Source organism: Sorex araneus, chromosome 5, assembly GCF_027595985.1.
Source record: "Sorex araneus isolate mSorAra2 chromosome 5, mSorAra2.pri, whole genome shotgun sequence".
NCBI classification, from domain to species: Eukaryota; Metazoa; Chordata; class Mammalia; order Eulipotyphla; family Soricidae; genus Sorex; species Sorex araneus.
The window spans coordinates 140294042-140308256 of record NC_073306.1 but is presented as its reverse complement, the minus strand read 5'-3'; the positions used below and the strand labels follow the sequence as shown (position 1 = coordinate 140308256).

Here is a 14215-nt window from a genome sequence, read left to right as displayed (position 1 = left end):
CTGCGTCTTTCCAGAGAAGCGAGGGCCTGTGACTAAGCCGCTGCCTGGACGGTCTTACACCGGACAGTCAGGTCAAAGCAGGTGCGTGAGCCAGCCCACGCCTCACAACTACTAAACACAAATTGTGGGGCTCCTTCTGGAACAGAGACTCCCTTAACAAACCGAAGTCACAGAGCCACATTCTGCGCCCCCCCACCCTGGGAGCTCCCAAGAGCAGGACCCCTAGTCCTGCGGTCAGGGTACAAAGGGAAAAAAAAAAAAACATGGGTCCCGGAGGATTCTGAGGGGGGTGCCAATGCCCCTTGCTGGGTGCCATGGGCTGTGCCTCCCGGGAGCGGAAAGCCAGCCTCACAGCCCTCAGTGCAGGATGGCCAACCCCGCCCTGCGTGCCCAGCTCAGACACCTGTGTCTTTTGCTACCTGTCCCACAGGCCAGAGTTCCCTGGGGCCAGGGCTCTCGCTCATCGGTGGGGCCTGTGCCCTGTCGCTTGACACTCTCCAGGGCTCCAGCTGTGCCAGCCCTGGTCTGCGTACCCAGTCTGAGCTCACCGATTTCTGGCCTATCCTGGCACCTGGGCCTTTTCACCTGAGTTTCCTGTGTCTGCATCCCTCGAGACCTGAGTGACACCCCACACAGCATTGCTCAAAGCTGTACCCTTGACAGCTGTCCTCCAGGCCAAGATGATGCCCCCTCTGTGTCCCTGCAGCTGTGCCCCTCAGCATCTTCCAGCGCCTGTCTAGGGATGAGTGTCCCACTCACCTGTCTGCATGGGGGTCCCAGGCTTCAGCCCCCCAAGTGGCCTCTCCAGGCCCAAAGGGTCTCCCCTACCAGGCGAAGGGTTGGATCCTGCTCACTGCCCTTCCAAACTCCCCTCCCCGGCCTGCAGCCCTTTCTCAGACCACCCTGGGCGCCCACAGCCATGAGTCTATCCCCTGCAGCCCATCTTCCAGGTTCCCGCCTGGTCCCGCAGGAAGGCCAACCCCACCTACCTTTGCTGCAGTAGTTCTTCCGTGTGGAGTCCTGCGGCCGCAGCCCCTTCCCTGGGTCACTGGAGCTCAGCTGGCCCTGGTCGGTGGGCAGGCAGCCGGGCTCACAGACGGAGCGCACCTGCTCTGCCTTCAGGGCAATGGCCTGCTCCAGGAGGCCCAGGTTCCCACGCGTCATCATGTCGTACATGTCTGACTCATCGGTCACGGCTGATTTCTGGGAACGCGTGTCCTCATCCTTGCCATCCTCAGAGTGCACCTCCACGATGACAGAGTACTCAGGCTTGGGGCTGGGCAGTGCAGCATGCCGGGGCTCAGTGCCCTTCGGGGTAGAGGCCTGGGGGGCGTCTTCCTGGCAGATCACATCAGGGTCAGCCTCCTCATCGTCCTCCTCCTCCTCCTCCTCCTCCTCTTCCTCCTCCTCGTCTTCTTCCTCGTCTTCCTCCTCCTCCTCCTCATCCTCATCCTCCTCCTCATCCTCCTCCTCCTCCTCCTCCTCCTGGCCCAGGGTGACCTTCTGCTTGCTGGCCACCCCCTTCAGGGACTGGGGACACAGGTCCTGCGAGCGCTCGCTGGTGATCTCAATGACCTCCTCGGCATCCTCAGGCTGGATGAAGACCTCCTTCTCACCCTCATCGCTGCTGGCCCCTTCCTCAGTCTCTTCCTGAACCAGGTGCACAATGCCGGAGCCTTGCTTGGACGCCTGGCCCGAGTCCTCTCCAACCAGGGCCTCCTCGGCAATTTGGCCCAGATTCAGGAGAGAAGTGGCGATGATTTCCTGGTAGCTGCTGTAGCTGCCCTTAGAGGTACCTGTACGGCTGCTGATGGGGGTGGATCCAAAGTGACACCTGACAGGGCTCCTTCCTGAACAGAACCAGAAATGCCATGTGGGAGAAGCCAGGCACAGAGAGGGCACCTGCCCTGCCTCAACGCACATGAAGGGCAGGAGCCCTGGAAACGGGGCTCCCTGCAACCTGATTCTAGGGCTCTGTGTGCAGGAGTTGGGCTTGTTCTGACCCTTCACATGGCCAGTCCTGCCTTGTATGTGCATGCACCCAGTTGAGGTGACCCTGCATCAGGTGGCCATCAGAGCTTAGAGAGTGCAGCCGATGTTTTCAAAAGTGTTTCACCACAGAAAAGCAGAGAACAAATTTGTATTTTTAAAGGACTCAAATTTGAGTCTTTTAGCTGCTGTGACTAAGATGCGTGGGCACTCACCACCCTTGGGCCCAGGAACCCTCCCCAGGGCACCCACTCCTTTGTAAAAGTAGGCAAATGAGTCCTTGCCCCCTGTAGGTTGTGGGGCTGTGCCTGGGTTTGGGTATAGCATGACCAGGAGGCAGATGTGAGCACCTTCCCTGGATGCCAAAATAGAACAAAAATCTGTCTCATATTCTTTGGGCTTGGGAGATACTGGGTGGGACTGGAGAGCGGGACCCTAAGGTTTCAGCACAGCCCAAAGACCATAGCCTCCCAGGCACGTGGGGGCAGCCTGGCATTCAGTAGGCAGAGCTGTTGGGGTGGGGGCAGCTGCAGCAGAGAGAGCCCCAGCTCACTGCCAGCTTTCTTGGCTGGCATTACCTGCTCCCTCAGCCTGTGTCCAAGCAGCCCACCCCAGGGTCAGGTGGGCTGGGCTCTGTCTTAGACCCCGGTGCCCACGCAGCCCTCCCTACCTGTCCACCATCTCTCTGCTGCCCACAGACACAACCACCACTGCTCCCACTGCGTTCACACACACACACACACACACACACACACACACACACACACACACACACACGGGCCCCACTGCCTGTGCGGGCCCCTCTCCAGGAAAACCCAGCACATGGGGACAAAACCACACTTGTTCTCAGGAAGGGCACCCCGCGGCCCTTTCACTCACGCGGAGGGGCTCCTCCCACTCTCGGGCTGTGGTTCTCAGGGCCACACTAAGTGCCTTTATTCAGGGGGAGTGAGCAACAAAGCACCTTCAGCTGGCTCGGAGCGATGAATGTCCTCCTGTCCCGACATCTCGGCCTCGTCCTCCTCCAGAGTTCCTTCCGATTCATCCGAGACAGAGGCATCCTTCACTTCGGCATCCTCGCTGCCCTCGCTCTCCAGGCCGCAGCCCTCGTCCAGCGCCAGCTTCAGGGGCAGCGACTTCCGCTTGCACACCAGGTGCTCGGCCTCCACGCCGTCCATCTTCCTCTTCTTGGCCAGAGGGCAGCTCTGCAGACTGGGCAGCGGGAGACCAGGCCGGCTCTCCCTCAGCACCTCCCTGCCTCCTGCCCACCCCAGCCCTCTGCAGTCAGCAGCGCTCTTTGCACCTCAGTTAGAGCCCCACCTCATGACGGGGAGGACAGTGTGTTAAGCTTTTACTGTAGGGCCGGGGAGATGACTCAAAGGGCGGGATCTGCAAGCAGGAGGCCTGGGTTCAGTCTCCAGCACTGCATGGTCCCCCAGTGACCACTGGGAGCAGCCCCCGAGCAACACACCAGGACTAGACCCTGAGCCCCACTGAGTGTGACCCAAAAATAAAACAAAGCAAAAATGATGTTTAAAGTGCCTGATGATTCTTCAAATCACTCTCACTTCTCTGGAAGGACCTAATCCCCGTGGCCCTATGCCCCAGGCTCTGAGCCCAGGGCAGCAGGCAAGTGCCACAGCTCACAGCACTTTCCCAGGCAGCACGGAGAGGCCGAAAGGTCCTTACCTTCGGTGCCTGGAGTACTTGCCCCGGATGTGTCCTGAGCCTGTGCATCCTGGGGTGGGGCAGCTGGGGAAAAGCAGGAACAGGGGTTCAGGAAAAGAGAGGAGAAGCCTCTGGGCCATCCCCAACCTCACCCTGGGCCACGGAAAACCATCTCCAAACGATGCATATCCGAATGGTGGCCCCCACTTGCAAAGCCCCATCTAAGTCACGGAAAGGCTTGATACAGTTCTGAGTGTGTCTAACGATCCCTCTAAGTGAGACCAAGGCTCCCGTGGCAGCCCTGCTGGGTGGGTCCTTGTCTCAGATCACCAACCTCAGTGCCAGCCAACTGCCAGGTTTCCATGAGTGAGAACTGGGACCCAGGAGGGCTTCCCCCAAGGGCTCAGCACCAACACTGGGGTTCTGAGGCACCAGAAGGCCCACTGCAGGGAACAGATGCCTATGCGGGCCCTGCCGGCCTGGACCACTCTGCAAATATGCAGGTCTGCCAGTGGGCGGGAACAAGGTGGGTAAGATCCCATCCCTGAGCCACAGGGCGTGTGCCTGCAGCTCCCACACAGGGAGGGACACCGAAGCCAGCAGCCCAGCAGAGATGGCACTGGTCCCTTCAGCCATCACCCAAGCCAGCGGGTACAGGGCACAAGGAAGTTCAGGGGCTCAGGGTGCAGGTATGGGGGTGCGGGGTGCAAGGAGTGCAAGGGTGCAGAGACTCAGGGGTGCAGGGTGAAGGGTGCAGAGGGCCCAGGAGTGCAGCGGGCAGGGAAGTGCAGGGTGTAAGCAAGGGGGATGCAGAACTTCTGCCCCCACATGGTTCTAGTTCTAGTTCTGAGGGAGCTCATGTCGACAACATGTTGTCTAGTTCTGGAAGCTTCTCATATGGGCACCTCCAGTGCTCCCAAGGTGAGGCCAGGCCCTGGCCATACCCATGGACCAAGGAACCACCACATCCCCCATCCGCATTTCAATGAAAGGAGAATCCATGGGAGATTACCAAGTGGGGAGGGCGCCCCAGGGACCCTACCCGAAATGGGATGTGCTTAGGCGACTCCTAAGTGGTGCTGAGGGGCCAAGGGTGACACTCCCCCACCAGGACTGCAGCCCGTGCTGGCCCAGCCCGTGCTGGGCCATGAAGGCACGGTGCTGAGGTCTCCAGGGCCACTCAGCAGTGCGCAGTGGCCCGTGTGGTGCTGGGGGTGGTGCGAGACGCTGCACACCCCATCCTCAGTGGGCGGCACCAGGGGCCTGGGTGCCTCTCCTTGGGAAGGAAGCATAGTGGGAAGAGCCAGGGGAGAACCACCAACAGCTCCGATGTGTTAGGCAGAAGCCTGACCACACTCCTGACGCCTAGGAGACTGGCCAGGGTGGGCAGTGCCCTGGCCCTGGGGAGCAGCCACCGAGCTGGGCACCACTGTCATCACCAAGGACAGGAAGGGAAAGAGTGACAGAGAGCTGTGCAGCCTCTCTGGGGAGGGGCTACTCCAGGTGTCTTCCAGAGCCTTGGCCTCACATTTGCTCTTCCTCTTTCCAGAACTAGCTTTGAGACATTTCACAGAAGCTCCTTGTTGTCAGGGATTTGAAGCTGAGGGCCCGATTAGTGGGTTAATCACTGAGTTAATCAGGCAATTAGGTGCCAGCTGCTGTGGAGGCCTGGGGGCACTGGCACTGTCCCAAACATGTCACCTGCTCTAGGAAACACCTTCCCCACCCCCTTGCCCCCCATCAGGGCCTTGCTGCAGAGGGCGACAGGCTAGGGGGCTGCATGTGTGAGTGCATGCATGGGAAGGAGAGAGGTGCTGCTGGCCTCCAGTGTGGGGCCTGAGGCCTGCCCAGGTTCCCTGCAAGCATGCCCAAGGCCACCCTGACTGAGGGTCCTGTGCTCAGACCCCTCCCCAGCATGCAGAGACAGGGAGAAGGCAGGTGGACTCCCAGTGACCTGTGACCTTCGTGGGCAGTGTCTGGGCCGGTGGCATCTCTCAGAGCCACAGCCAGGAGATAGCTCCACCTCACAGCTCACACCTCAGCTGCCTCCGGCCCCCAGGAGCAGGCAGAGAAACTATCTCCCACTGTCAACTGTCCTGTAGGCTCAAGAAGGAGCCATGAGGTGAGGAAGGGCATGTTCCAAGGATCTGGGGTTCCGGTGAAGGACAGGAGTCCCTCCCAGACCAGAAATGGACAGCTCTGCTAAGCGAACACCCACCATGGCCACCTGCAGAAGCTGAGGCCCAATTCAAACTCAGGCTGAGGTCCTGGGGCTAGAGAGACAGCATAGTGGGTAGGGTGCTGGCCTTGCAAGGACCAAGCCAGAGTTTGACTGCCAGCACCCCACATGGTCTTCCAAGAGCTGCCAGTAGTGATCCCTGAGTGCAGAGTCAGAAGTAAAGCCCTATATATTTTGTGGCCCCAAAATGCACACAAAAAAATAACAATAAAATAATCACTGTCACTGTCATTGTCATCCCGCTGCTCATCGATTTGCTTGAGCGGGCACCAGTAACGTCTCCATTGTAAGACTTGCTGTTACTATTTTTGGCATATCGGATATGCCACGGGTAGCTTGCCAGGCTCTGCCATGTGGGCGAGATACTCTTGGTAGCTTGCCAGGCTGTCCGAGAGGGGTGGAGAAATCGAACCCTGGTTGGCCGCATGCCAGGCAAACCCTGCCACTGTGCTATCGCTCCAGCCCAATAATAAAATAATAGTAATAATAATAATGACAAATAAAGCTGAAGGGCCTGGAAATGCCCCTGGCACAAAGAAAGTCATAGGCCATGGTTTCTCTGGGGCATTTAAGGAAAAGTCTGGGGTGACGCTGGTGGGCTCTGAGCCATGGAAGAAGCCACAACTACATGCTCCACCTGCGGGGATGTGCGGGCGTCCCAGGGCTTGCCTGGTCTCACTGAGCCCGCAGACTAGACCCAGGTACCCACACAATCCCACATTGCCATGGCTGGAGCCTCAGGACATTTCAGAACAAGCTAATCTATCCTGAGCTGTTTTTGCTTCTGCTGCTTCAGAGCTACCAGAGAAAACCCCACTTCTCCACTTCCCTTTCCAACTTCCTCCATAGCTGCAGTTACCAAGACTCAGGTCTCTTTGGTTTTGTTTTGTCTGGGGCCACACCTGGTGGTGCTCATAACTTCCTCCGGCTCTGCACTCAGGAATCACTCCTGGCAGGCCCTGGGGACCAAATGGGGTGCTGGGGATTGTCAGCCGCATGCAAGGAAAGAGCCCCACCCGCTGTTTTATCTTTCTGGCCCCCAGAGTTCTCAGTTCTGTCCAAGCTCCTCCCTCCTCATCACCAAAGATGTCCTGGTGACCATCACATGGTGGTCTCATCTCACATCCCCCTTTCCAGAAGCCCCTCTCCACTCAGAGTCCCAGCACCTGTGGGCCTCACATAACATCTCCAGAGTGGAGAGGGTCTGAGGGATCTGAGCCCAGGGGAAGGGGCTGCAATAGTCTTGAGGAGTGAAGGGGCACATGTCTGGAAAGCTGGATCCACCCCACAACCACCTGGGCAGCAAGCAAGAGCCTGTGCTTCAGCGCCAATGCCCTGTCTCTGAGCTCTGACCTCTGACCTGGCTTTCCTCTCCAACCTGGGTCGACAGAACCACCAGGCTATGCACCTGGGCCTGAGAAGGACACCAAGAGCTGCGGGTACCGGGCTCTGAGCCACAGCCTCCCCTCTCAACCCCTTCACTCCTCAAGACTATTGCAGCCCTGCCCAGGCCTCAGTGCCCAGGACAAGCTCCAGGTGGGCTCTCTGGCTATAGCTCAAGTCTAACCCAGCCTGAGGGGACTTTACGAAAGTCATGAACATATGTAGAGCCTCCCAGAACCACGGGGACCCTCACGGCACCCTGGTATGTTCTTGGGCTTTGAGCCAGAAAGCATGACCACTGCCCTCCTTAGAAAAACAGGGGAACACTGGGGCATGGTATTGCCCATGGCTCTGTGCCAGCCTAGGCACTGGGGTGACCAGGAGGCTCCGCGCCACAGCCAAGAGCTGTGTGTGGCCCTGGGGTGGCCTCCCCCTGGCCCCTCCCTCCTGCAAAGGCCCATCATCAGGAGTTAAGACAGTTTAGGCTTGCACACGACAGACCCCCTCTGATCCCTCACACCACATTGGTCCCTCGTGTACTGCCAGGAGTGACCCCTGAGCACAAAGGTGCAACCCAAATCCCCACCAGACAGATAAAAATCAAAAACCTAAAGGTCTCAGCCTGAGGACACACCCTCGGACCTTTAGAAGGGGACCAGGTCTTCTGCTCTGACCAGAGACCAGTGCTAGGGGCCACTCCCCTACTCAGAACACTCCCCTGTGAGACAGGCCTGGAGTCTATAGGAGCTCTGATGTTACAGGTCATGGTGGAGTCTCAAGTCTATGGGCCCCTGGGGGCACAGAGGATAGAACCTGGCCTCTCGCTGGTGGGTGGCGCCAGGCTGCCCATGCAGACGTCATGAGAACTGGCACAGTCTCTGTGGCCTGGACATCCAGGAGAGGGCAGAGAGAAGGGTATATGGGCAGCAGAAAGCCCACACTGGGCAGAACAGGGCTCTAAGGAAAACCAGACAGTCCCAGGTGCCCACAGGGTCAGGCTCACAAATGTGTGCAGTGCTCAATACTGTCAGACCCTTCCTTACCTGAGGTCAGCACCTGCAGACTCTGGGGGTGCTGCATGAGAGAGAAACAGGGAGACAGGGATGGGTCAGAAATAGAAAGTCACAACCCTGACCGCTTTCCTGACCTCCAGGTCTAAGTGGGGAGCTGTCCCCCGCGCTGGTGTTCAGATCAGAAGGTTAGGCCGAATGAATCCTACCCGGAAGGTCCTCGGGGCCAGGACAGTATCCCATCCCCTGACTACAGTTGGGCTCTGCAGATGAAGCTGGACAGGAGGAGAGAGTCACAGAGCTGCCCCTGAGCAGAGTGACACAGGAGCAACTCCATGCCCAAATGTGGCAAAGAGCCCGCGACCTCCATGTCCACGGCCCCCCCGAGTGAGCTCAGGCCTGGTCCTTGTCAAGCATCAGAACTTCACCCCATCCCTGCCACCATCCCACAACCTCAGTTCCTGGCAGCACCAGGCGGGCATCCCAGGGGCCAGCTGTCTTTGCTTCCCACCAGAGCAGTGTCCTGACTTGAGTCTGGCCCCCTGCCCCACTGCAGGTGGGAAGTTCTGGGCTGAAGCCCCCGAAGGCTCTCATACATCTGGAGCCATCCGACCCCAAGTGCCCGGTCAGGGAAGGTACGTCTCAGGCCTAGGCACTGCCTGGGTCCTGTGGAAAATGCAGCATTTGCAGCTTGAGAGTCAGAACCCAGCCAGAGCAGAGTTTTGGAAAGTCCAGGCAGGACCCAGTCAGAAGGATTGGGGACACTCACCTCGGAGGGCCTTGGATCGGGTTCGAGCTCTTTTATCATCATTGTCTAAGCTCATCTGTAAGCAAACACAAGGACAGGTTGATGGAAACAGAGCCCCGACAGCCCTCGGGTGTAGCTCCTGGCTGTCTCTGCCGTCCTGGGCTTGACTCTGGCCAGGAGCAACAGTAAGGGGTGCTGGTGAGAGACCCTGGCCCAGCATGCCCCTCTCCTGATGCTGCCCCAGGTTTGAGAAGAAAGGCCTGCGGAGGGAGGCACTGGAAACCCACCACAGTCTCTCCTGGATGCTAGTGTGCCCATCTGGCTTCCTGCAGCCCTGGATACCGCTGCGCACTGCTCACCTGGCCAGCAGCTGCTATGGGACAAGGGAGGGCCGACCCTGCCTCTCACCACGTGTCCTGGAGCCCATTTCCACAGGTGCCAGGGACCCTGCCAGGCTAGGCAGCCTGCACAGGAGTCTTGGGCCAGCATTGACAATGCCTGTGGCGGCAGCTGCTCTTTCTATAGGGATGTTGTTCAGAGAGAGCCGGGAGACGTGGCCTGAACACAGGGGCACCAGTGAGACGGGCTGGTGGGCTCTAAGGACCACCTCAAGCTGAGAGAAAGAATAAATGGGATCTTCAGTCAGCCCTTCTGTTGGGAGGACCACTGTTTCCACATGAGCATGAACCTTGCAGATGGGTTCTGCTCATCTCTGAGCTAGCCCTGCTCATCTCTGGGACTCACCACAGATTTCAGCTGGACCAGCCACAGGCCAAGTGGCCAGTGCTGGACGGCCTGGCTACGGAGGCAGATGCAGATGTGGGTGGAAACCAGGCTTAGGCAGGGTGGAGCTGGTTAGGAGTCATAAGCAGACCACCTTCCTAGGTGAGATTCCCACAGGGACAAGCATCCTTGCAGGCCTCTGTCCCTTACCTCCACTGGAGGCCTGCCTGCATGACTGCCCCTGACCAACTTCCACTGAGGAAGAGCTCCGAAGGGGTCAGCCCAGGACAGGGTCACACAGGCCTGTGGTGGGACCCCTGAGAGGGAAGGTGGGCAGAGACACAGTCTCCTGGTGAGAGACTTCCCACCCTCTTCAAAAAAACCCAGGGCCCCCACTCCCCTGTGGGTAGGAAAGGGAGGAACAGCTGCACTCGATTTGGGTCACAGTCCAGTCTGCAAAGAGAGATCTGGACGGTGGGCAGAGAAGGGAAAAGAGGACCATTGTGTGGGGCTGTCATCCCTAACCTTGCCAGAGACCAGCTTCAAGGTATCACCGGAAAAAGGAAAAGAAATTTCCCCAAGTTGTGAGATCATCTCTGCAGAGAGGAGCTCGGGTGGCACCAACACAGTGATTTTGAATATTTGCTCAGGAAGAAAATAAAAATCTGGGTAATTCATGTGCCGCGGTGCTAACGGGTACTGGCCACAGCTCCCAGCAGCACACAAGACAATTACGATCCGTTCTATTTTTGAAGTGCAGGTTCCCCATGGACCAATGGCTGTCACTGGAAGAGCAGAGGTGTCAGAGGGACGAGCCTTTCAGATTCTTCTGCAGTGTTGCTAGGGCATGTGAGGGTGCCAACCCCACCGCCTGCTCTCAGCTGAAATGCCTTTTCTCCATCAGGTTTTCCAAAGAAATTGGCAAGCATTCTTCTGGTCTAAAGCAAGTTTAGACAATTTGGATTTCTTGCAGATAAATCATTCAAAAAGCAGAGAAGAGCCGGTGGGTAAGGAAAAGCCCCACTGGTGGAGTGGACAGCTGTGGCATTCACTTTGCAGAGCACCTTCCATCTGTGATTTACCTGCAGCATGTGGCCATTGAGAAGTTCTCTTGGGTGCTTCTAGTTTTGACTTTACAAGGGAAAAGAACTCAACTAAGGAAGAAACGTTCGGCCCTTTAGTACGAGAATGGGTTTGAAGAGCTGGGAGTCATCGACTGTGAAACAAGAAAACTGGTCTCCACTGGGAGATGTCAGCAGGGCAGAGTCTGTACAAGGAGTGGCAAACCCTCTCCACAGTCCCTTACCATCTCCTGGGGGAGGCCCTGACTGTGGGTCCCCACAGACACCCAATTTGCAGGAAGAGGGCAGGCCCCGTATGTGGTCCTGGTTGGATGCCTCACGCCGCTTGGCCCACAGACCCACAGGGTCTTCTGCTCCACCCCCACATGGGATAGGGCACTCATGGCCATAGAGACAATGAGGTACCAGGGTCCTCAGTGACTCCACAGTTGAACCCTTTCCTTGTTCCAAGCACACACCATCTAGGTCCATTTCTGTCCAATACACAGCACTGATAGCTGGCCTCTGTCTGTGTCAAATCCATGCCCACCTCCATGCTCTCACTCTGGGTGTGAACAAAGAAGTCTGTCTCTGTGGGACTGGAGTGATAGTACAGTGGGGAGGCAGCTTGCCTTACATGCAGCTGACCTGGGTTCAATCCCTGGCATCCCACATGGTCCCCATACCATGAGCTCAGAGCCAGGGGAGGGGAGGAGAGGGGAGGGGGGGGAGGGGAGGGGAGAGGAGGGGAGGGGAGGGGAGGGGAGAAGAGAGGAGGGGAGAGGAGAGGAGGGGAGGGGAGAGGAGAGGAGGGGAGGGGAGAGGGGAGGGAAAAGAAAAGAAAAGAAAAAAGAAAAGAAAAAAGAAAAGAAAAGAGAAAAGAAAAGAAAAGAAAAGAAAAGAAAAGAAAAGAAAAGAAAAGAAAAGAAAAGAAAAGAAAAGAAAAAAGAAAAGAAAAGAAAAGAAAAGAAAAGAAAAGAAAAGAAAAGAAAAGAAAAGAAAAGAAAAGAAAAGAAAAGAAAAGAAAAGAGACTCTGCACCTCCCTGCATCAACCTGCTTTGTTAGAGCCATAGGACTGTACTCTCGTCAAGAGGGGTTTACTGCTTCATTCTGTCTTTTACTTTTTTAACAAAGTTGGTCAAGATTTGTGAGGAAAGAGCCATGGGGCTGATCCAGCAGAACCTGGGACAGGCTCGGAGGCTCTTCACAAGTGTCCAGTGGACCTTGTGCCACTTTCGCCTGCACGTTCAGGTCCGCTGGGCCTTCCAGGTTCGGGGCCAGGGTGGTCCTTGCTGTAGAAGGGCACCCTCTCTCTCATTTTCGTTCTTGCTCATGCATTCATTCTCTCACTCTCTGTGTGTCTCTGCGCCTCTGTGACTCTTTCTGTGTTTCCCTGTTTCTGTCTCTATCTCTTTCTGTCTCTATCTCTCTCTCCATGTCTCTCTGTCTCTGTATCTCTCTCTCTCTCTCTCTGCATCTGTCTGTGTTTGTGTCTATCTCTGTGTCTCTGTCACTTTCTTCTCTGGAGTCTCCTGGGCTTTTATTCTGAAGTGCCTCCCTGTCCTGATGGTAGTCTGTGCCAAGTCCCTGCCCTCCAGCCAGAGGGCTGGGGTAGGACAAAGGACAGGATCCCAAGCCTAGCCCACCTTTAGACCCTTCCCCTCTGCTCACAGGAGTCTGCCCTGAGGTAACATATGGCTCTCTCCAGGGCAGGGTGGTATCCCAGAAGGAGTCACTCAGAAGGGGGAGCGGAGCGAGTAGTGGTGGGGGTCCCACGGGCCCATGAGTACTCCTAGGGCTTCTGGGAGACCTGAGGTGCTGCAGCTGGGAGTGAAGCCCTGGGGCAGGCCGCACTTCCCTTCCTGGCCACCACAATCCCATGCCAGCTGGCCTCTCCTGGTCCTCCTCTTTGCCCAGATCAAATGCATTTGCTTCTATCCCAAGGGCACGATCCCAGGGGCTAGAGTGATAGCGGGTAGGGCGTTTGCCTTGCACACGGCCGACCCAGGTTCGATTCCCAGCATCTCATATGGTCCCCCGAGCATCGCCAGGAGTAATTCCTGAGTGCAGAGCCAGGAGTAACCCCTGAGCATTGCCAGGTGTGACCCAAAAAGAAAAAAAAACAAGGGCACGACCCTACGAGAGGGGACCTGTGGCCTCTCACTGCCCATCCCCTGGTTGGGAGGACAGCCCACTCTGAACCTGCAAATGGGATGGGGCTGAGCTGGGTTTGGCTCATGTGGATGACTGGGGGGTCCCTGAGGGCTGGGGGCTGAGACCCCAGAGGACCCAGCTTCATTTGGAATGCGTCAGTAGCCATCAAAGCTACAGATTCCAGGTGAATCTAGAATAACTGTGAGTGAAGGATTCTGCCCTGGGGAGGCTTGCTTGCATAGCTCAGTCTGAATCTGGGTAGGAGGACAGCTGCTGGCACTCCCAGGAGCCTGCTGCAGCCCTTCCCAAGGAGCACAGGGGAAGGTGCAGACTCAGGGGCAGGGCCAGCATCTCCTCTTCCTCTCACTGGGCACAGCTCAGGGCATGTGCTGGGAGTCAGCGCCCTGGCCCCTGAGCACTCCCCACTGTGCTCTTGAGCTACCTTCCACCTCCTAGCCCGCTTCCCTCTCCCCTTCTGAGCCAATGCCTGCCTGCAGGACTAGCACTCAGTCCGCTGGCTTCCGAGATGGGGAGAGCCTGCTGCTGCTGCGAGCCTTCCACACACATCCTGCTTCCCTGCCTCTGAGTCTCAGACGCTCTTCCCTGACAGCCTCACGGCAACTTTAGGGCCTTCACACCATCACAGCACCCTGCACCCTTCAGAGGACTCTGAAACCGCCTCTCACTGCACCCCTCATAGACTCACAGCACCCCTGTGCCCCCAAGGGCCTTTCACAACACGCTGGAAACGGTGGGGGGGGAGCTCTCCCAGCACTCCTGCACCTCTGATGGCCTCTCCACAGCCTCTCAGCATCCAATACCCCCGAGGGCCTTTCATGGCACCCCTGTGCCCCAGGGGGGCTCTCATAGCACCCCTGGATCCATGCAGGACAGTCCTAGCTCCCTTTGGGGAGCACCCCACTGTATGTCTGAAATTCTCCTGATATTCCACCTATTGTGGGACCTCCTGGCAGCTGAACAGGCTAGCCTTCTCTTGGGGTGTCGGGAGTGCACCCTGTAGAGCCTTCTGTGTCTTAGGAGTGGTTCTCCTGACGTCTCTAAGTGTTGAATCATGACTTCCTGCAACACCCAAATTAAAAACCATAACTACATAATAGATGCTCTGATAGCACAAACACATCTAGGATCCATGGTAGGAAGCTTGCCACAAAAAGGAGGGGGAGTAAAGTTAGGACAGAGAAGGGACCACTGTGACAATGACGGTTGGAAATGATCACT

General features: G+C 57.2%; 1 protein-coding gene across 7 annotated transcripts in view; it reads right to left on the bottom strand.

Moving 5' to 3' along the window:
- The window catches only part of MYT1 (myelin transcription factor 1), a 60135-nt gene that overhangs the window by 25598 nt on the left and 20322 nt on the right, over positions 1-14215 (bottom strand). For 6 of the 7 annotated variants that reach the window (XM_055137959.1, XM_055137964.1, XM_055137965.1 and 3 more), the window contains 5 exons: positions 9059-9113; positions 8323-8353; positions 3679-3741; positions 2954-3201; positions 990-1850 (listed from right to left, as the gene is read on the bottom strand). In XM_055137959.1, coding sequence (XP_054993934.1) covers positions 990-1850; positions 2954-3201; positions 3679-3741; positions 8323-8353; positions 9059-9113 — 1258 coding nt within the window. The remainder of the gene's footprint in view (positions 1-989; positions 1851-2953; positions 3202-3678; positions 3742-8322; positions 8354-9058; positions 9114-14215) is intronic. The other variant, XM_055137963.1, reaches the window with a different exon arrangement.